Here is a 22,615-nt window from a genome sequence, read left to right as displayed (position 1 = left end):
GTTGAATTGAGTTGATAATTGCTTATTGTGCATGTGTTAATACATTGTATCTGACATGCTAAGGAACAGAATATCCGTGACACATCTCTAGGCAGTTGACCAATCACAGCAGAGCCATCCAGTTTACAGAGCAGACTGGGCTCTGGTTTCAGACATTGGGTGAAAAGAGGTGCTGCAGCACAGGCAGTATTTAAAAAAGTAAAGCGCTTTTTAAACATTAAAGCATACATTGGAACTATAAAATACAAATATGAACCTGAAAATAAGCATGATATGTCGTCTTTAACATGTTTAATACTTTGCATCACTGCTCCAATCATACTAGGGACTATGCTGTATTTAGGGAAACAACACTGCAGATTCTTTCACCAACTTTGAGAGGCACAGATAAGAGACAGGTCTGTTCTGTCGTTTGACTGCAATTGGAAAACAGTTTTTCTCTAGAGCCTGTGTGGGTTTGAAAGTCATATTTCAGGTGTGCGCTCCAGCTAAATTCAAGCAACTGAGTGCATCTTCAGAGGGTCAATGGCCTACAACACATGGTGAATATTAGTTCTCAGTTGGCACTGTACTCTGTCAGCGGGGTAATACTAATGAGTTCACTCGAATATGCTGTGCCAGTGTGTGGGGTACAGGAGTGTTGGTTTGCAATTGACTTTGTAAGATTTCTGAAGGTTTATTCCTACACATTCATCCATATGCATGTGTCCACTCCTCAATTGAATGAAAGGCATCCGCTAGCTGTATCTTTGACTGGCACTCTTCTTCTGTTTGGTTCCTCCCTGAGTGCCGGTGGCAGGTTGCAAAGTGGATTTATGTGATCTGCACCATGTGTGAAAACAAATTGATATGTGTCTGTGCCAAAGTATCTATTGACTCATCCGTATCAGACCATATGCATTTTGATATACTGTGTGTGTGCGCTTGGCCATTTCACATATGTTTTTGTCAGTGTGTGTGTGTGCTTTCAATTCCCTCAACTTCTTCTGTCACAGCCAATGCCCACTCTTGATTCTTCTTGATTTAATAGGAATAGATCTAAAGTTGCTGACAAAGGGAAAAGGGAGGGCTGTCTGACGTCTTCGGAGACAATGCAGGAACTGGCTTTGTTAGCAAAGGGTGTGAATGCGTATGTGTTTCAGTATATGTGTGTGTGTGTGTGTGTGTGTGTGTGTGTGTGTGTAGGTAAATCAAAAATATTCACATTTTATCGGTAAACTAAATCACACAATTTAGGTCATGAAGGTGTTTTCTCCCTTCTTATTATGACTTCATCCTAAAGCTGTCTGTCTGTCTGTCTTCTGTCTCCCCCCAAACTCCCTCCCCTTGCGGCTAACTTGTCATTTCTCCTTCCACCTTGCTTTCCCATCTTTCTCCCTGCTTCACTAATTCTCCTTCTCTCTACTGGAGCTCTTCATCTCAGAGTTTTATTATCTCTGACAGGAGTGTTGGATTTTTCCTTTTCCTTCTTTCGTCTTTGATTCATCCTTCCCTCTGATGCACTCACCTTCTCTCTCTATCTCTCTCTCTCTTTCTGTATATTGGTGTTTATAATGCCTTGCGGCTACCTTATCTAGTGTACCCTGCCTTAGCTGATAACTGGTGCCTGTCAACTGCTCATAGCACTGCCATAGATTTAAACGCGCTTTGGCGCATGGGAATTTTTTGTGGGTTAACGATTGTGTGTGTGTGTGTGTGTGTGTGTGTGTGTGTGTGTGTGTGTGTGTGTGTGTGTGTGTGTGTGTGTGTGTGTGTGTGTGTGTGTGTGCGTGTGCGTGTGTGTGTGTGGGCACGCGCTTTGTGAAGTAAGAGAAACTTTGCTTACACGCACACACAGATTACCATCCCGAGAGTAATCAGAGGTGGATATGGAAACGGATGATTACATGGATGTTTGAAGGTTTGATTACGTTTGTGTGTGTCTGTGTGCATGTCAGTGTGTTTAAATGTGTGTGTGTTTGTGATTGTGTCCGTGTGCGCACAAGTATTATTTGATTGCACTGAGAATCAAGAACATTTTGGTTTTGCAACATTATTACTTCTTTTGACAGGATTTTCTTTTTTAATTGAAGCTATTTACATTAAACACACACACACACACACACACACACACACACACACACACACACACACACACACACACACACACACAGAGTCACGCCACTGAGGTAACTTCTTGACATGCAAATAGACTTGTGTTCCTATAATGGAAGTACTACGCTTCCTCAAGAGCTTCCTCCAGGGTCCACACATAAGAGGATCAAGCTGGTGTTGCACAATTTTGTCATCATGTCACGGTGATAAAGTTTGTAACTAAGTTTCAAGGCAGAAAGCTTTTGATGTTACCTTATGCAACACCATGGCAATATATTTGATGACATTCATGTCTAAGATATTTTATTTTGCAATATTTTTGCAAGGCTCTTTTAAAAAAAATCCTTATAGAAGGGTTGGGCTGGTGACATCATCCATCCAGATCGCTGTCAGTCATCGATCACTGAACCCAATCTTGTTATTTAAAGGACCCTAACCCTCCACACCAGCACCAGGTTGGGGGTCTGTGAAGGCACTAATGGCATTTAATGCGTGCCAGTCTTGGTTCAAATATTTCGAATTGAGTATTGCCTCTGGACAGCAAGCACTGGAGTAAGAGAGAGAAACAGATCTTAAGGTTCAAACGCTAGTATTTATACAGTCTATAGTATGTAACGCAGTAATTTCTGTCACAACGGATAACATGAAGACATCCTTTTTAAAGTAATGGTGGACCTAGCTTTTTTGATCTGTTGGGATGACTTGCACAGGCCCAGTTGGTTGTCCAAGTGCTCACCATTGCACCAGGGATGAAAAACAAATCAGGCTTACTATATACTATATAAGTGTGAGAGACCTGTATATTTAATTTATATTAATTGTAATATTTGATTTAACAGCTCAAGAATCCACAACAATTGTGATGAACGTGTTAGGACTTGCAGCTACTTCTCCCCATCACTAGGTGGACCGCTCTCAAATATGGAAATAGAACTGATTTCCATATTTTTCTTGCATGTGTAGTATTTATGAGGATTCATTTGTCAGCCATGTAAAGTATGACAATATACTATTATTGTGAAATTGCAAATGATCCCTCCATGTTGTTTGAGTCCTGCAAAACTCATTTTGAAGGTCCTGTCAAGAGCGTATTCTTGCTTCAGTAAGAAAAGAAAAGGGTAAAAATAAAGATGTCATTAGAATAAAGTGCCTGGCTCTAAACCTCAAAACATTTTCATCACGTTGATGTGCGAAAAAAGATATGGTTCTGCCAGTGCAATTTTTCTTTGATTAAAATGTGCATGGAAACAACTTAGCTAATAGAATACACATTTCTAGACATCAGAGTGTACCGTTTATTCTTTCAAAACAATTTAACCTTAAAATGGAGCAAAAGCCCAGCAAGTCAAATCAGTACTGTATGTTTTTTTTCATGTGTTTATTTTATGGTACGACACACACACACACACACACACACACACACACACACACACACACACACACACACACACACACACACACACACACACACACAAACACACATTCTGTGCAGTGCGGGTATCAGCTGCTTTCACTCTCGTGTCACCGATGACCCTGTGACCCTCTGTCAGCCAGGACAGGGGTTATGACTTGCTGACAGACTGATTGAAATGCCCTTGAACTTTGTTTTGTGTAGACAAGCACACACACATACACACACACACACACACACACGCACAAAAAAAAAACATGGCAAGAGGCAGAACAGACCTATGTATCAACTCAAACTATCACTAGAAACTAGGCACAAATGAGAGAGGATATCTCCTTTTCTGCACCACACACACACACACACACACACACACACACACAGTAATAGACCTATGTGCAAAATGACAGATATTATTTTTCGACAAGCTATACACCGTATCGCATTGCATACCACCCTGCTAAATTGCTCCTCAGGAGATCAATAGAGTAGTTTTCTATTGAGTGGAATAGCTATAGAACCATGTGCAGAGCAAATAAACCACTAACACAGACATGCACACACTCAAACACATAAAGAATGGAAACAACAGCATTTCCCTAAGATAGTATTCATTGCTCATTTATTGAAGGAGGAAAAAGTTTTAAATCAGTTTTTGCCAATATATGAAGTGTGTCAGGAGGAGACGTAACACACTGTGTCCTGTGTGAACATAGTCGTGGTCATCTGACTGCAGCACAGGCTTGCATTGTGTTATGATTTTAAGAAGACACAGGTGATTTCTTAGCTCAAGCATATTCACATACTTGCAGGGACAATTTTCTGCACTTAGGGCGGTCTATATTGAATATATATGTTTATTATGTTTTCAATATGTATTCAAATTAATATGACACTACTGTTACAATTGTATATGTATAGCCCTCAGCAAACATACTCTATATGTATATATTTGTGTTCTGAGGGCTCGTTGACTAGATGCCAGCTAGGAGACAAAAGAACCCTGGGTAATTGGACTCCTCTGTGGCCCTGCATGGCACTTGAATTGTGTCTGGGATGGCTGCCACCGTGTGTGTGTGTGTGTGTGTGTGTGTGTGTGTGTGTGTGTGTGTGTGTGTGTGTGTGTGTGTTATTTTGAGCCTCAGAGTATGGTCTTTTCTATGTGTCAGCATTCACAGTAAGTCTTGATATGTACAGTATCATTTGTATGCGCACAATGGAGTGTATGACTAAAAATATATGTCCTATGTTATATTGTGCATAATGCTGACACTGTATTTGTTTCCTCCCTATGGTCAGTTCTTCAATCAAGCATTTTAATTATTTCATTTCAAACTATATAAATATTTCCCTGCTCTACTATCAGATCTTCAGCTCTGACTAACTGCAACTGTAGATTTGAGTTTAAACTTTAATGCTAAAAGATCAAAAATTAGTTATGGATTACATATTAAACAATAGATTTTAAAATGTACTTCCACTTATTACAAATTGAAATTGTTTTCGCCTGTTTTCTCTATGGTCCTCGCAAGTCTGACATGTAGTTGTATGCCATTGAACTGCCTGAACCTGGGGGGAATAAATTGTTAATACTGTACAAACTTATATCAACGCGTGAATGTAATGGACAGCTGGTTCAGTGGAACTTTGTAAAAGTAAACAAAGATCCAGAGATCAGGTATTCAGGTGTGTAGTTTCATCAGCAACATTGTCCTTCAGCATTCACTAACAAAAGTGAGAGCAAAATTAGACCAGCCCTTGCTATGCTGCTCTTTTCTCACCTGTTGGTACATTTAAGTCCCTGTTTCTCTCTTTGTTTCCTGTCCTTCGTTCTTTTTGTTTTCTTTTATTCTTTTTTTAATCCAAGTTAGCATTAATGGAATATAACAAGTCCTTTCTCACTGGCCTAATTCTCCCCCTATTCACTGTTATAACAGAGAGACCGACACACACTGTGACTGATGGACATCTACAGGCAAACAAAAGGTCTGACTGAGCTACAGCACTGCACAATGAAAATTGATTGACTATAGTATGGTTTTGCTAGCTTTCTGCGATGAATAACCAGAGATGGTGTAGCAATCATTATGAATTACAGATTTTTCTGAAAGCTTTTCATTGGAATGCTGAGTGTGTGTACATGCTATGTTAGTGATACAAAGCATTCATGAGGATATATATTCATTAAATTTAGTATGAAAAATGAAGTCAGCCTGGTATTGATATAAGAAAACGAACACCAAGCTAACAGCCTGCACATCTTCTCCTTATTGGATTTGTTTCAGTCTTGGGGCATTGATTAACTAACAGTATTTTTGACCTATCTGTCTAATATTGAGTTGAACTGTAGCATTGTCAATGGTGCTGATATATCAATGCCTTAACATGGAGAAATAATATGATGAGGTGCTTAGTTAAAACAAGCAAAATAATGATGTTATGATACCACAACCCTTGATATGCAAATCTGTTGTATTCCTAATAATTCAGTATCTCCGTTTTGCAAAAGTTATCAAAAATGGGGCGAAGCCTGCGAGCTAGTTCAGGCAGTCAACTTGAGCACCAATGATACATTTGCAAATAACGCCGCTCGTCACTCTTGCAACCAACCAAACATAGTCTCCTAATCTGGCGCTCTGTTGGATCTGCTTACCTCTGCCTCACTAATGCAGCTGCTGCTACTACTGCTGTTTCCACGCTGCTACTGTGTTCACCTCGCTGCTGCTGCTGCATTCACGCTGGCGATGCTCGCCTGCCCCACCACCACCCCAGCTTCCTCCCCAGCTTCCACCTGTAGGCTCGGTGGTTAGTTATCTAATCATCACTCAATGTTCAATGTTAATATGCGGAGTGATGAGGCCCGAGCCTAGACGCCAAACTCAAACTATATACTGTTTCTAATAAACATATTAATGAGACACGTGAGTTGTCTGACTGAAACATGTTTGAGACTACAGTAGTAGAAAACATTATAATTAAAACACTCTTAAAATACAGAAAAAATGAGACTACACTATTTTCATTTAATACCTTGAATTTACATTGATGTACAAATGCGACTGAAGGTGTTTTGTTATTGGAAAATAAATATGTGAGGTCAAGGTAGAGGGTTAGCAAGTCTTTCTTAGTATTCACCTTTTCTTCCTTTTTATACCCCAATCTTAAGTGTCACTCTCTATTTATTTTTACAGAGTTCATCTTTGACCTTTAGCTTTTTCAGAAAAAAAGAATCGTGCAAAAAAGTCTCTGTGACATCTCTTAAGCACCTGAAAAAGTGTTTTCTTCAGTGCTCTATTATAAAGATTTTTTTTAAAGAAAAAGTAGTTTTGTGACGGAGTCATCAGTGTAGCTTCCTCGAGTCTAGTGTTAGGACCTAAGGCGTATTTTTCATATAAAACCTCTGTAGCAAATAATACCGTAAGGAGCTTGCTTTCAATTATCATCTCTCAAATGTGAACGGTCCTTATTGAATGAACTCTTTTAACTATGGGAGTTCTCCATTATCTATGAGGACAGAGGCATGGTATTGCTAATGGAAACTAGACAAATAAGGGGCATCGCACTCCAGGCAGAGTGCACACTTGAAATCCCATCATGCTATTTCAAAATGTGTTACAGGGCTTTGAACCACAAATGTCGGATACCCTGTATAATGCTTGGATGCAGGATACATTACAGTTGGGATTTTATAAACCGCTGTGGTTTGAAATGTCTGAGGCATGGAAGTGGGAAACTTTTCGGGAACACACTTAAAGGATAGGTTCGCATTTTTTTTTATTTTATGAACCTATCCTAACCTTTTCCACGATCCTACTGTAGCTCATATGTATAAACAATACACTGCAGTTGTAGCTTTACAGTACTTCCACAGTTTAAATAGTGTTTTTACTGCTGTGTTTTTGTGGTTAGCAGCTGTCAGCAGCGCAGCACAATCCAACAACCCTTTAGACAAGCAGTGCATCCAAAAAGACTCCAATGTAAAACTATCATAGCAGGTCGAAATTCACCAGGGGTACGAATTGCATTACAGTTTCCATTAACCTTTAGCCTCAACTGTCACAGAAATAAGAGCTAAGTAAGAGCGAGAAGACCACTCACAATAGCAGGTCTGTCGGCACGGTAACAGAGAGGCCCTCAGACGATCAATAAGTTGAAACTGAGTCAAACAAGGATGTGAAACTGGACACAGTACATCAAACACTTGTGTGTGTGTGTGTGTGTGTGTGTGTGTGTGTGTGTGTGTGTGTGTGTGTGTGTGTGTGTGTGTGTGTGTGTGTGTGTGTGTGTGTGTGTGTGTGTGTGTGTGTGTGTGTGTGTGTGTGTGTGTGTGTTCAAGGTTTCAAGGTTTCAAGGTTTCAAGGTTTTATTTGTCATATGCACAGCAGATACAACGTATATGTTGGCAATGAAAATCTTATGTCGCATGCTCCTCCAACAACTCCACATACATGGTGCAAGAGGCGCTCGAGACACGGCAGCCATCCTCGGCGCCATCTTGTGTGTGGGTGTGTGTGTGTGTGTGTGTGTGTGTGTGTGTGTGTGTGTGTGCTTCTGTGTGTCTCTGTGTGTATGAAGTATATCTGCTCTGTTGTGAGATACAATTGTCTGCCTTTGAATATAACAAGACCTTTAAGCATGCAGTTACACACTCACACATACACACACACACACACACACACACACACACACTCCCTCATCACATCAGTTTTTCTCTTTCTATTTTATATCTTTCTCTCTCCCCATTTACCATCTGCTGTTGCTGCTGTTGGGTTTATTTCAGCCAGGTCATTATTCATTCAGCTCTTTTCATCCTTTTTGAATTCAAGTTTTGCTGAAGGCATCCCTGGCTTGACTTTGATTGAATTCTGCATTAGACACATGATTCTATCTGATCAACAAACACACTTTCAATTTAACATTCAATAAAAACACTGTTTATTTTTGTATCTTAACTCCAGGGAATTAGATCTTTGACTTTGATACGAGAAACCTTTTCCCAAAGCAAGCAGAGATGTAAACAATGATGGGTATTCCATTATTTCAATCACCTTGCCAGGTTACTTTTTCATGCAGTCACTCCAAATATTTTGAAAGGCATGCTGGTGGTCTGTATCAAGTACGACTACAACAGCTCGTTTTTAAATTCCCCTTCTGGATGTGCTGTAGCTCTTGCCTCATGCTGCCATATTACAGTCTGTTTTGTCTCCTTCATGTTGGTACGTAGCTCTGTCGATTGACGCTCGAGCATTGCAGGGTTAGGGGCTTTAATTTCGTCCAGGTGGCATAGTATATTCTAAAAGTGTTTTTCTTCTGGTAATACGAAAAATGAATTGTCCATATTTCCTCCTATAGGACCTCACTGCTGTGTTGTCTGCACTTGAACTGTCAGTCAAACAGGAGTGTGTGATGATTAGGTTTAGTCTCTGTATCTGGAGCTGTTTCTCTTCTCAGCTATAACTGTGTGTGCTAATCTCTCAGTTCTTCTGCTGCTGTAAATGTGAAGTTCATCACTAGCTCTTCTCCAGTTGACTTTATGAAATGTCATTATCCTTTGTAGCTAGATAATACTGATGCTTAACGTCAGTGTATTGTACTGTATAGGATGACTTCACAACCATGCTGGAATGCAATTTACATGGCTATAATAGATAATCACAATATTGTCAATCCATTGTAGAATTGTATATACAAAACAGTTCATCAGTAAGCAAACTAAACCATATCCCACTACAAGTGTGAGAGCACCAGAAAGAGTGAACAGGTTCCTTACTGAGTTATTAAAGTGCTAAAAATGCCGTACAATGAGTATTTACCACTACTCCCAGGAAACCCTTGCACATTACACCTTACAGATTTATTATTGAGGTCGTTGGTGTAATAAAGATCTATAGTACAGTAGAGGTGGCCTCTACCTAATAACTACAAATGATAATGGGGGCCTCCATGCTTATTATCTGCAGTGTTCTGAACTGAACTCTGCTCCTCTCCGTCATAGTTCTGGCTGATGCCCAGCGATGAAATAAAAGACTGGTAGTGGACTCTTTTCACCTCCAGTATTATGTAAACACACAATAGAGATATATACTGTATCACCTTGCCAAGAGAAATAGATAAGAAAAAATAAAATCTAAAATCACAGATGACTGATAAAAGAAATCATAACCCTCCCCTGAGAGGGGAAAGAATAAATAGAGAGTTAAAGTTAAATCTTTTATTTTATTTTATATAACAACAAACCCGTTTCAAACGTTGATGAATTATTTTGACTCCAAGCTGCTGTCTGTTCCCCTTCTCGTTTACAATCCTTTTTGTAACAAAACAGAAATGTATTTTAATGAATGCTTGGATGCTCTGAAGTGCAGTCCATATGTTCACAGGTATTTTTGGAGTGAACCTTTTTCTCCGCTTGTCTAAACTCCATACTTTATTTGTGTGTGTTGCAGGTTCCTAGGTGTGCCTCCAGGCAGAGGCAGTTGCCCACTCACTGGTCCGCTGCCCTTTGACCTCATCTACACCGACTACCATGGCATGCAGCAGATGAAGCAGCACATGGGGCTGTCACTCAAGAAACACAAGTTAGTGGATGTGCATTGTTTGTGTGTGTGTGTGTGTGTGTGTGTGTGTGTGGGTGGGTGTTTAGGTACGTTTATTGGCTGTGTTTATGGATTAATTATTGCTGGTAACAAGGCATCCAAATGTCTGTAACTCATTTAGCTTGCTAAATTCACACACAAGTATGTGTCAGACTTACACACTTCTGCACACATAGTTGTGTATGCCTTCTCCCTCTAATCATTCAGCTCTAAACAGTAAAAACTTCAAAATGCACAATATGTCAAACATGATTTTGCATTTGATGTAATGGAACAACACACAAACTGGCACCGCACCTCCTGTCATTCACTATTACTCTTCACAGCAGGAACAATAGAAACATCAAGTTTGAAGGCATATTAGCAATTTACAACGTAACATTCATGCACATTAGTTGGTTTGAGGACTGGTTTCTAATCAAAACTGAGTTTCGGCAACTTATCATTGCTGTTGTTTTGTATGCACTCCGGAGGCTCACTGTCAGCAGCAGGGTGGCGATTAAACACAGAAAGAATAAGAGACAGGGAGACAAAAAAAGGAGACATCTGCCTGGTGAGAAAGATTAGCAAGATGTTCAAAAGAAACAGGCTGAGAGGTTTTATTATGCTGTTACAAAAGTGTGCTTAATGGCTTTTAGCATTGCTACAAAGATCGAACAACTTGAAAAATAGGCCTAGACAAAAGAGTAAAGTTATACCCAAAACAGAATTTAAAGTGCCATAGTGTGTGAAAATAATATGAAATCAAGATATTAGCTGCACAACCCTGCAAAGCACAACAATACGAGCTCATATTATCTTCAGAGATATTCCATGTTGCTGCCTCAGAAACACATAAGATTAAAAGTCCAGCCTGAGCCATGTCCTCTCCAGCCCTTTTTTAAAAAGAGCTTGCAGGCACCCCCCTCTGTCCCTCTCTCATCTTTACTGGTCCAGCAAATTGGTATCTCTGCCTACCCCCTGTGTGTGGTTGCAGGAGTTGACATTGTGCAGTTCTTGTTCTTGCTCCCAGCATAAAGAAGCAAAATTGAAAGATAAAAGAGCAGAAGGCATATGTGAGTAGGGGGCCATATGAGAGTAAAGTGAGGAGAGGACGATATAAAACTGTGAAAGTGTGTGGCGAGATGTCATAGAAAAAGAAAAGAAAGATCATAGAAAGAGAGATGAAACAAAAAAACCAGAGGAGCCAACCTGACACCACATATAAAGGACCGCTCCATGTATTTTTAAAATCCAATTATGAGAGAGAGAAATGCATTATGGGTGCGCTGGAGAGCTATTTTTTCAGCACACAACCTGTTTTGCTGTGTCTTTCTTTCACATTATTTGTCTCTCTCACACACACACACACACACACACACACACACACATACAGTTCCAGCAGACAAGATGCCAGTCAGCCAGCAGTCTGCACCTAATTGCTTGCTGATGTCAGCATTCCTACCGCTCCAGCATTACCATGTGGAGTCTTGATTTCTGCTTTCCCTAACAGAATGTGACTTTTAGTGTTTGCGAGAGACGCTCTTTTGTTTGCCCCAGAAGCTCGCAGTGAGTGAATTATCTGAATATTTCAGTTATAGGGATGTAACAAGGTACATCTATCCTCATTTACAGAGGATGTGCTTCAGTGGTTTTAAATATATTGAGAAAAATGCCCAGGATATTCAACTCTTCGGTCAGGTGCAGATCTTGTATTTACAATCACGTGTATGATATATGAGATACACTTGTGGTGGTATTGAGCTACTGTAAAACAAAAACACTTATTTTTACATTTCCCCCTGTGGTAACATTTATGTTGTCAGGAATTCGTGCCAATCCTTTCCATCCATTTATCGAACGATTCCACTATCCCCTGAGGTTGAGAACAGGTCAATGACACATCTAATCACTTCTTGCTCGCCCTATCTCTCTCTCTTTCTCTCTTGCCTCATCAGGTTAGGCTGGTCTACTTGAGCCCTGTATGCTGAAAGGCATCATTAATCAAGTGCTCTGAGCTTTGGGGCCCTACAGCTTCCTTTAATTACTTTAGTTTTATGTTCCCACCGACATCCACATTCATTTATTATGCCTGGACAACATGACGCCGCTCTGTCCAATGTGTTGGGCTGGTTGTGTGATTGTGAGTTTGTGTGAGCAAGGGTGTATGAGTTGCCAGTGTGCTGCTGTTAAAGATGCTGATAGGAGATTGTCTTAAATCACACCCACTCATCAGATAATAGGACAAGCACATTGATTTCCTCTGTATACTGAATGTTCTGCTTCCAAAGAGGCAGTTCTTGTCCTGGAATAAATAGACAATAATAACAATGAAGACAAACGAATAGCCGGCTGACTCCTTGGGGACTATCATCCTTTTCATTTTTTAAGTAGCTAGTTGTTTGTTTTGATTATGATAGAGTTGTTATCTTGCTAGATTTTTGTTTTCTTTTATTGGTTAGGATTAGTCCTCCCAGGTGACATTCTCCACAACTCAGGTACTGACGTCTTGGGCTTTTGTTTGCTGCCACATGCAATATGATGCAACAATAATTTACTCTTGCTTTCACAAAAACTCCAAATGTCTCTTTTTTTGTATACAAGAATGATAGAAACAGAGATGGTACTTTCAGCTAACATGCTAAAAGTGATCAACAATTTCTTCAGTAGCTCATGCCATCCCTGTAAATCAGCTAGGCTGCAAACACACTTACCCAGTGTGTTGCAAGTCACATCTTGGCCTCCGCAAAGCTCTGAAACAGACTCCCATGAATATGTTTGTGTTTATTCACATGCCTATTAAGCTGTCTTCAAACAGCTCTCTATGGAAGCACATGGTCTTTATTTTAACAAGTTGAAATGCATGTATGTAACATGAACCATTAAACACTGAAATTACCCAATGAACTGAGCTGCAGTTCAGTGTCTACATAGAATATTTTTAAATGCTGAAACAATTGTGAATTAGAGCATTATTCCACTTAAGTACCATATTACAAACAAATATACACAAATAGTAAAGTACTAACAACACCATTGAACAAACTATTAACAATTTGAACACTTGTAATTTATGTCAAAATTGTATGTATTAGGACATTAGCATATTGATACTACTGCATACATGAAGTATAATGTAACTTGAAACTGTAATAATGTATATGTGTGTATATGGTTAATATGGTACATAGAAAGGGCCAATTTTTGTCTTCATTAAGTTACACAGAAACCAAATAAAATCAATAAGCAGAGAGATTTCAGACTTAGCTTCATCTTCCATGTTATCCAGGAAAACAGCTTTAGGGGTGTCATGGAAGAGGATATAACAGTGAAATTGTCTGTATAAAAAGTCTGTGTAATGGTCTTACCTTTATCACGCCGTCTCTCTAGAAATGTAAGAGGGGGAGACAGAGGCACCATCAATCATAACTCTGCAGTAAAAAACTTTCACTCAGGAGTAAAGGAATTTCTAGGTAGGTGTAGCGTATTGATGTGGGCCTCTTAATCAGGCTGCGCTGACAGGGATTGTCTCGAAAGTACTATTGATTGAAAAGGCTACCTGCTCATTGAACCGGGTAAAGCATAGTTTAAAAAACTGTTTGAAATTAAAGTGTCTGTTGTTTTCCAGTCAGCTCTTGTTTAGTCTAACTCTTCTAAAGCTGAAGGTGAAGCTGTGGGTGACAAAACACCAGTGTGCCATATTCCCTTCACCCCGGAGGACTGAGCCTTGCTGAGCAGCCGTTTAACCCAGATTAGCCTCACACTCTGATCTTCAGATAGATATTCAGCTCAGCTACTCCTCCGCTTATCCCCTCTTCCTCCTCTCCGTCTTTTTACCCCTCACTTCGGGGACCTCTTATCTGTGGGCAGAAACATTTCACCATTTCTGAGCCGGCGATATGTGATATCACACGTTTCAGACAGGGCAGACACAAGTGAAACTAACATCTGTTATTCATAATTCATCATCAGATTTCTGTGACCCTTTCAAGTAGACAACCACACAGCAAATGTTCACAGAGTATCATCATGTGTGCCTTTGAACAAGGCTTCAGAGATAAGTGGATGCTTTTGACTGACCTGCAGATAAGCCATTTTTTATGATCTATTTTCTAAGATATATTGCTGTCAATCAATTGATTGGCCTCTTTGATTCTGCATTCAACAAGATTGGAAGTTGTGTTCTACACTAAAGCCTCATTAGGAACATCACATGGAAATATACAAACAATCTCCCAAGGACCCTGTCTTTAAGGGTGGCAGATGTCTAAATGAAGCTGATTGCCATTTCTAGAAATTGTGCGCATTGAAGGTTAGAGAGCAGGTAATTATGATCTTGTTTCTAGGTGGGTAAGACACAAGACTGGCAATGCATTAGTAAAATAGTTCTAGCACGGTTAAGATGACACTGCTCAGGGGAAAAGTGCCATGAATGCCTAAAACATGACATCTCATCAACAAATTGCCAGTGCAGCAATGATACAGCAAGAAAATGATATACTTTTTGGAAATAGCTGTCAGATTAATCAAAGTCCAAGCACTGCATATTGTAGGAAACCTATCGTTGAACAGACACAACACCAATTTGTCCATTGTGAGCAGCTTCAACAGCATAACAAGACCTGTTGTATTAAGGTATAGATGTGGATAGACAACTTGTGTGATCAGAAGTCTCCCAAGTGTGAAATGTGAAAGGAAAAGGTCATGTGACATAGACGGCTGATATCAGCGATAGATGGACAAAAGAGGAAGTGGACTCTGCCACCTTTAGCTCCTGTTAATCCACTGAGCTAACAGACCGCCACACTCACTTTGACAGACAAGGGCATTGAGCATGTGTGTGTGCGTGTGTGTATGACTGATGCAAATCCTAAGTACTTTAGTGCTGTGCTGCTGAGCGTTCACCTGTAAGCCCTTATCAGTGTCCTATCAGAACTCCCACCTCTAAACCTCAAAGGTTATGTTTTTTTATTTTTGTCATCTTCATGTTTAACCTCCCACACTGCACTTAGTAGAGATGTGTCATTATTTTTAGTGTTGTTGTTTGTTACACATTGCTAATATTTTGTACTGTTAGTTTTCTGACATTAAGTCTGTTGTCAAAGCTGAAAATAAATGAGCTACAGTATACCGCACAGGGTCAGATTGACTAAATTGAAAGTGCTATGAAGAACCATCCATTTTATTTATGTGCTTTCCATACTTTATATATCAATACAAAATAAACAGCAACAAACAGATGATATTTTAGCAATACTTTACTTTAAAGAATCCCTATTTAGCATTTATTGTCTTAGAATAAAACTAAATAATGCATTTTAGCACTTTACAATGTACTTGTAAGCAAATTAAATGACATTTTGAATGCTTATTACTGTTATATATATTGTGTTGGAAAAAATGTTTTTTTATGAAAATAGTAACGTTTTGTTTTGCTTTGTCTTCACAGATGTCATATCCGAGTTATTGACACGTTTGGGACGGAGCCAGCTTACAATCATGAGGAGTACGCAACGCTGCACGGCTACCGGACCAACTGGGGCTACTGGAACCTGAACGCCAGGCAGTACATGACCATGTTCCGTAAGAACAAATATTCATGCACAAAAACCTGGATGTAAAACAAAATCTGTATTTTATAACTTCAACATATGAAAGTAAAAACTTTGAACTGTCACACACACAGAGAGAAAGATCTGTCACTAGTTTTGACAGTGTTTTCACTTTCTTTGACAGGTCTGCCTGCATGTTCACATTAATTTGGCTTAATGTCTCTGACGCAGCTATTTTCAGCAATGCCACAGCTTCACTCTGAATCTGTTCTTTAGCACGTTTCTTTTTCCGCCTCATGCTACACAATATATCTGATCTGTGGTTTTCAAAGTCCTGGTTGTTGTCTGTCTCCTGTCTGAAACATGGACTACTTAACTCTCTTCTTCTCTCATATTCACGACTCGACAACAGCCCAGTCAATATGTCGCCCTCTGTAGATACCCACGTTTTATACGGACTTAGCAATTAACCCTCATTCACCCTTCATTAACGCTTCTTCTTGTGTGCAGCAGAAGCTTTTATTCAAACTGTAAAAATGTACACCGCAAAAAAAGAAAAGGATTGCCATTGATTGTGAGGATGCTTTAAAAAGCTTTGAAATCATGGCTATAGTTGATTATGATAATGTAACGTGAAAGTCAGTGATAGGGAAATCATTTCAGTACACCTTAGTACTGCCAAACCATCTCAGCCTCATATAGCCACCAGCAGCTGGCTTTATGACAATCTCTATTTATAACACTTACAGAGTCCATAATCACTGACTTAGTCATCGAACTGTAGCAAACCAGGATGTATTGCGCTTTTCTCTCTAACAATTACACTTTTCTTCCTCTCTTTTTTTTTCTCCCTTCCTACTGCTATCCTGCCTTACCTTACTGCTCTCTCACACATACACATATTTAGCACACACACCAGACAACTCCTTCATGGGATTCGTGTCGGAGGAGCTGAACGAGACGGAGAAGAAAAGCATCCAGCAGAACAAAGTCAACAACATGGCTGTAGTGTACGGGAAAGAGGCCAGCATGTGGAAGGTACAGACAACCAAGCTCTGTTTAATGTAAATGATTCCGTGTGCAAAGAAAATGAATTTCCTGGAGGGCAACAGTGTATATACAGAAAAAAAACACACAAAACACTCTGTAATTATTTGTTGGCAAACATGAAAATGTACACTTATGCACATATTGTTGTTGTACACGTAACGTATGCATAAAAAAACCACTTACAAACATTCACATATATGGTAATGTTTTTATCTGTACAACATATTTCTGAAATACAGCAGCAGTCTCTTTCTACATTAAGACTCACTCACACACACACACAGTACCCCCCACAATATACTGCAGTGATAACAGAAAAATCCAATGGCAGCATTTTGCACACACCCGCTGGTTGCACCGTTACAGCTCAGCTTCGTGCTGCTCTATGTACACAATTGTACAGCTTTAATTTACAAGCAATTTTCCTCTCAAAAGCTGCCTGCTCGTTCTTCTGCATATTGTAAGGCAGCACAGTTGTGCCTCCATTGTTAAAATGATTATATTGATGTTGTTCGCCGCCAGTACTTTCCACTGTACGATTTCCTGGATGTATTCACAGTATAGTGAAAGAGAAGAACAGACACAGGATTTGGGGGGGGGGTATGAAAGTAGAATAACTTAATCTTCAAAAGCCTGGGGGAAAGGCAAAAAATGTAAATGGATCATTTATGGCTCCTCTATCTTCTTTGTTTTCTCTATTGTTATATTCTTAAGCACATTTTTATCTGATTTTATCTGACATTCTTTCTTTCATTCTGTCCGTCTCTTTTTCTTTTGTGCTGAATTTGGATGGATGCTCATTAGCTTCAGGTAAGAGACTCATGCTTTCACCACATATTCCTCTTAAGGACAATTCAAAAGAAACAAGTCCCTCACTGTCAGAATGTCAAGGAAAACACAACTTATACAAGCTCACTTATTGTCAGTGTATGATCCCTAAAACTGGCATGGGAAACTACTTGTCGCAAGTGCACTTTAATGCATCGCATCGTTATTTCGTCAAGTTTTATGTACAACATAATTATATTTTCATCATCTTATTTGTCAGCCAATGATATAAGCGATGTACATTTTCTGTTATAACAGAATGTATCTGGCCAATACAGCAGTTTCTCTTCCTTACTTTCTTCCTTATTCTCAGGTATAAAAAGCAAAGCATTGAATTCATAGCTAATGGTTTCATAGCTAAAAAAAACTAGGCGGAGCCCCGCTGTTTATAGCTATTATTTCATAACATTGCTCCTGGTTGGCTACAAATAAGAAATGCGCTTTTGTCTATCTCTGTCTGGAATCATGGACCCATTGTTTCATTGTTTAAATTAATCTTGTGTGGTCAATCTGCCACTGTTTACTTTGTAAACAACATATTGTGGCATGCAAGAGCTACACATTTGGCAGGCAGAGCACTCTTCTGACAACATGCCGATTGATTGATATCCAGTGTTCTTTCTTCTACATCACCAAAAACCAAGGTTTTGGATAAAAATCACCACAGCACAACAGGCTAATTACCAGCCCTAATCCAATGCATGTTGTGAGAGTAGGCTTGGATATGGACAAACGAGGGAGAGAGAGAAAGAGCGATACCTCAAGTGTAGGCTCTGGAGTCTGCACTCTACCACACCCGTGTTTCTCCTTCTTTTAATTCATTTTGTCTGCTGCACATAGCGCTTGAGATAATCTCCTAATTGGCTGGGAAAATCCTCACAGAGGAAGCTATCGATCGCTACAGCCTCCAATTACAGCTGCGGGGGGGGGGGGGGGGCAACACCACGGTACAGGGATACAGTAAACTGCTCAACAGTAGACAGCCGAGTCAATACTGTGGCCCAGGGTTACGCTGCATTCACATGATTCAGTTGTGGTTGTTAACTGATGCTGCTCGGTGTTTATTCTCGAATCATCATGTTCAACCTTGACTTTGACAGTGTGCCTCTCTGGTTCTCTCCTCTCACACAATTTAATGAATAATAAAGGTCCATTTTCTTCTTCTCCTAATACACAAGCCTTGGTAAATGAGATGCCAATCTGCTGCACGTAGTTCAATGAATATTTTTAAATAGACAGTTGATTCAACAAATGGATAATTTTTTTTTTTTTAAATACCAAGGCTTTTGAACCAAATGCTGCATCTCAAGGTCAACTGTAACACATGTACAGGAAACCTTTGTAATAGAGTAGTAGTAGTGGAGTGTGGGTCAGGGATAAGACATAATGCAGTATCATTCAAGTGTGTGTTTACCATTCACAACCTGCAGCTGTTAGTTTCTCCTCTTTATCTCTCTCTGAATTCTATGTAAATCTTGCTGGTACATGCTAGACTCCTAAACACATATACATGAAAAACCATTAAGGCCTCAATTTTATTCCTAGGATTATTTAGTCTGAGTTTTTTTCAGCTTGAAATAAGGATTTGATTTGTTGCCTCAATAAGCAGGGGGCCAAGGAACAAACATGGATACTCTACTGCACTGTACTGTACAGATATTTGATACCAACATATTTTTCTCCATACAACTTCCGCTCTTCACCCTTCAACCTCAATCTCACCAACCCATCATTTTCCCCTGCGCTCCCAGCAGGGTAAAGACGGTTTCCTGCAGATTCTCCACAAGTACATGGAGGTCCACGGCACAGTGTACTATGAGACCCAGAGACCTCCTGAGGTCCCGGCCTTTGTGAAGAACCACGGCCTGCTGCCCCAGCATGAGCTGCAGCAACTTCTGCGCAAGGCCAAGGTAAGGCAGTGGAGAAAATAACAGCAACACACTGATCTTTAACTGCTGAATTCTCTCTGCTGTCGCTTTCTACAGCTTCAATATAAATGTAGTCTTTTACAATACGATCACATTTATCCAGACACTGATTTGCACTCACAACACATTACAATGCTGGTCCTAAAACATGTTAAATGTAATTACCATTATTACAAAATAACATTCCTGATTGCTCTTCTAGCTCTTCATTGGCTTTGGTTTCCCCTACGAAGGCCCGGCCCCTCTTGAAGCTATAGCAAATGGTTGCATCTTCCTGCAGCCCAAGTTTGCGCCGCCTCACAGCTCGCTCAACCATGAGTTTTTCAGAGGCAAGCCCACTTCTAGAGAGGTAAGCTCATTATATTTGTCACTCCACCACTATTACTCACTGATGAGAAGATTTTGGCCCACTGCAGCTTTAACTACTGGCCAAGTTGCCAAGAAGCTTTATTAATCAGTTAAACTCTTAAAAGAACTGGCAAGAGCTGTAGGTGCAGACAGCGCATGTTAGCGCTCGATAAGAAGTTGGAACAGGGCGATCCTGGTACAACACTATTGCTATCAATGCACAAAACTTTGGAGCACATTTTTCTGGCCCAGTGTATTCTTTATAGCCCTGAGAAGAAATTATCCTTGTTACCTTGAAAGTTAATAAGTTAGAGCTGCTCTGAATGTATCAAACTAGACACTCACATAAAATATATATATTTTTCAATTTGTAAAATGATCATTGAGATATGCATTCAATACAATTACTCAGCAATAAAAATATACATTATAGTCAATGACGGCATCTTATTTACTGAAAGGAAAGGTTACGACTGTCAGGGTTTGGAGAAATAGGACCCAAGTGCAGCAACAAAGGGAGGCAGGTATGGGTACAAACGAAAGGCGAGCTTTTTTACAAAAGCTGTTTTACAAAAATACGAAGTTAGGAAAAATCCAGGACATGAAAAACACTTGACTTGAACACATGAAGACGATAAATCCAGGGCATGAAAAACGCTTGACTTGATACATGAAAGACGACCACGAACTGACAACAAGGAACACAAGGTGAAGCAGGACTAAATACAAAGACACTAATCACAACACAAGCCACAGCTGGGGAGGGGAGGCAGAAACACGAGGGCAACAGGTGACAACAATGAAACAATCAAGGAAGGAAGGAAAACCAAAGGACAGGAAGTAAAACTACACATGACACAACAGAGGGAAAACATTTCAAAATAAAACAGGAAACGGACAGAAAACAAGGATCATGACAACGACTTACCTTTGTTGTCTTTTTATTATTACCTCCGTAAAGTGCCTTTGAGCATCTGTAAAAGAGCTTAGAAAATAAGTGTATTATTATTAGTATTATTATTATTATTATTATTATTATTATTATTACTACGTTTAAGCAATATACTCTTGCTGTGTTGTGTGTAGGTGTCCTCGCAGCACCCGTATGCAGAGCAGTACATCGGCAGACCTCACGTCATGACGGTGGATTACAACAACTCGCTGGAGTTTGACTCTGCCATCAGGGAAATCATGAGGACCCAGGTACTCTTACCAAGTGTAATTCACAGGCATAGAAAGGGGACGTGTGTGTGTTGTATGCCAGCGCTTTCATCTCTCTGTGCTGCAGCTAAGCCTGATGTGAAATTAAAACTCAAAAGCCTTTTCTATTGATTCAGCTTCTCCTTCAGTCATGGCACTCATTTACTTTATGAATGTGAAGAGATGTAATGCACTGATTCATCCTAGTTGATTTTAACATGAGTACTGGGGGATAGCTGGGATCTAATTAATCAGGTCCATGATGGGAAACGGTTTGGCATGAAATGAAAAGTTAAACTATACAATTTCGAGGCGTGATTGTGAATCTTTAAGATTAAATATTCTGACGTCATTGTTGTGTTTTTTCTATGTTAACTGTTGTTTGATAAAGCATTTTTAAATGTGATACAACAGTAAGGTAGCTTTGCCACAGTTTTGCTTTATGGGTGACTTTGCCAGGATGTAGATAGCAGTCTGATATTGCTGAGCTTCAACACAAGGAGATGTGTGCAGACATAGAGTGTGAGGATAGTAGGGAGACAGAGATTCAACCGAATCTTTTGAATCTTTCTGGAATGCACAATAAAGTGGGATACAATAAGAAAAGAATAGAGAGAGAGATGAACATGTAAACAGAGTAACAGAAAGATTAAGAGGGAGTTTGAGGCGGAGATCGACTGAATGCCTTCATTGTTCGGTTCTCATATTATGAAGACAAAATGTGTACAGTAGGTTTGGCACACACAGCCTAAATCTTTTACAGTTAAAACTTACCATGTTTACAATAGTTTTCCGTTGTATCAAGTGCATGAAATTGACATTTTAAATGAGAAATTAAGCAGTGGATCACTGTTCTTTACATGGCTTTAATTGCCTACAGCAAGCATTGCCTCAGGCAGTTCCCCCACGCAGGGATACTGCACCGAACGTCTTGTCTGTGTTGTTGAACAAGATACAGTTCAGCAGCCTCGGCTGACTGCTCTGTCTCCGTCTGCACTGTCAGACCGCTGAGGGGGAGCTGATGGACCCCTTCACCCTTCACTGGAGGCACAATGCCCCAGCAAACACACACACACACACACACACACACACACACACACACACACACACACACACACACACACACACACACACACAGTCAGATAATATTCTTCCTGCATTTATGGAAATGCAAACCCTAAGCACAATTGGAGAGACAATGAAGTTGCACAAATCAGGCATATTGGCACACAGAGCCTTACCAACCGTGTGTGTGTGTGTGTGTGTGTGTGTGTGTGTGTGTGTGTGTGTGTGTGTGTGTGTGTGTGAGAGGATCACGTTCAGTCATGCAGGACAAAGCAATCTCTGGCTGGCTGACAAGTCCTCATGTTCCAATAAATCCGTCCTTCATCTCTTTTTTGCGTTCTCTATTTTTCTTTCTTTCTTTCTTCCACATCCTTGTTTTTGTAATCTCCTTTCCTTCCTCTGTTTCTCTGTTCTGTCTCTGTTTCTGTCCTTCAGACTTTTTTCACTTGAAGCACTTTCCACTATCTTTGGCTAAATTACAACCTATTATTCCATGCTGTATTCGAGTTAAATTGGTGTTTGCACTAAAAGAAGATGAAAAACAAATGTTGTGATATTTCTTTAGCTTGG

The 22,615-nt window shown here is 39.9% G+C and overlaps 1 protein-coding gene across 1 annotated transcript in view; it reads left to right on the top strand.

Moving 5' to 3' along the window:
• LOC134864818 (alpha-1,6-mannosylglycoprotein 6-beta-N-acetylglucosaminyltransferase B-like) overlaps positions 1-22,615 on the top strand; it is a 90,332-nt gene that overhangs the window by 63,384 nt on the left and 4,333 nt on the right. Inside the window, exons 9-15 of the mRNA XM_063884091.1 lie at positions 9,946-10,077; positions 15,524-15,657; positions 16,534-16,664; positions 17,481-17,486; positions 19,256-19,414; positions 19,635-19,781; positions 20,867-20,983. Coding sequence (XP_063740161.1) covers positions 9,946-10,077; positions 15,524-15,657; positions 16,534-16,664; positions 17,481-17,486; positions 19,256-19,414; positions 19,635-19,781; positions 20,867-20,983 — 826 coding nt within the window. The remainder of the gene's footprint in view (positions 1-9,945; positions 10,078-15,523; positions 15,658-16,533; positions 16,665-17,480; positions 17,487-19,255; positions 19,415-19,634; positions 19,782-20,866; positions 20,984-22,615) is intronic.

This window comes from Eleginops maclovinus, chromosome 5 (assembly GCF_036324505.1).
Source record: "Eleginops maclovinus isolate JMC-PN-2008 ecotype Puerto Natales chromosome 5, JC_Emac_rtc_rv5, whole genome shotgun sequence".
Taxonomy (NCBI): Eukaryota; Metazoa; Chordata; class Actinopteri; order Perciformes; family Eleginopidae; genus Eleginops; species Eleginops maclovinus.
The sequence above is the reverse complement of the archived record's forward strand: the minus strand, read 5'-3'. Positions and strand labels throughout refer to the sequence as shown.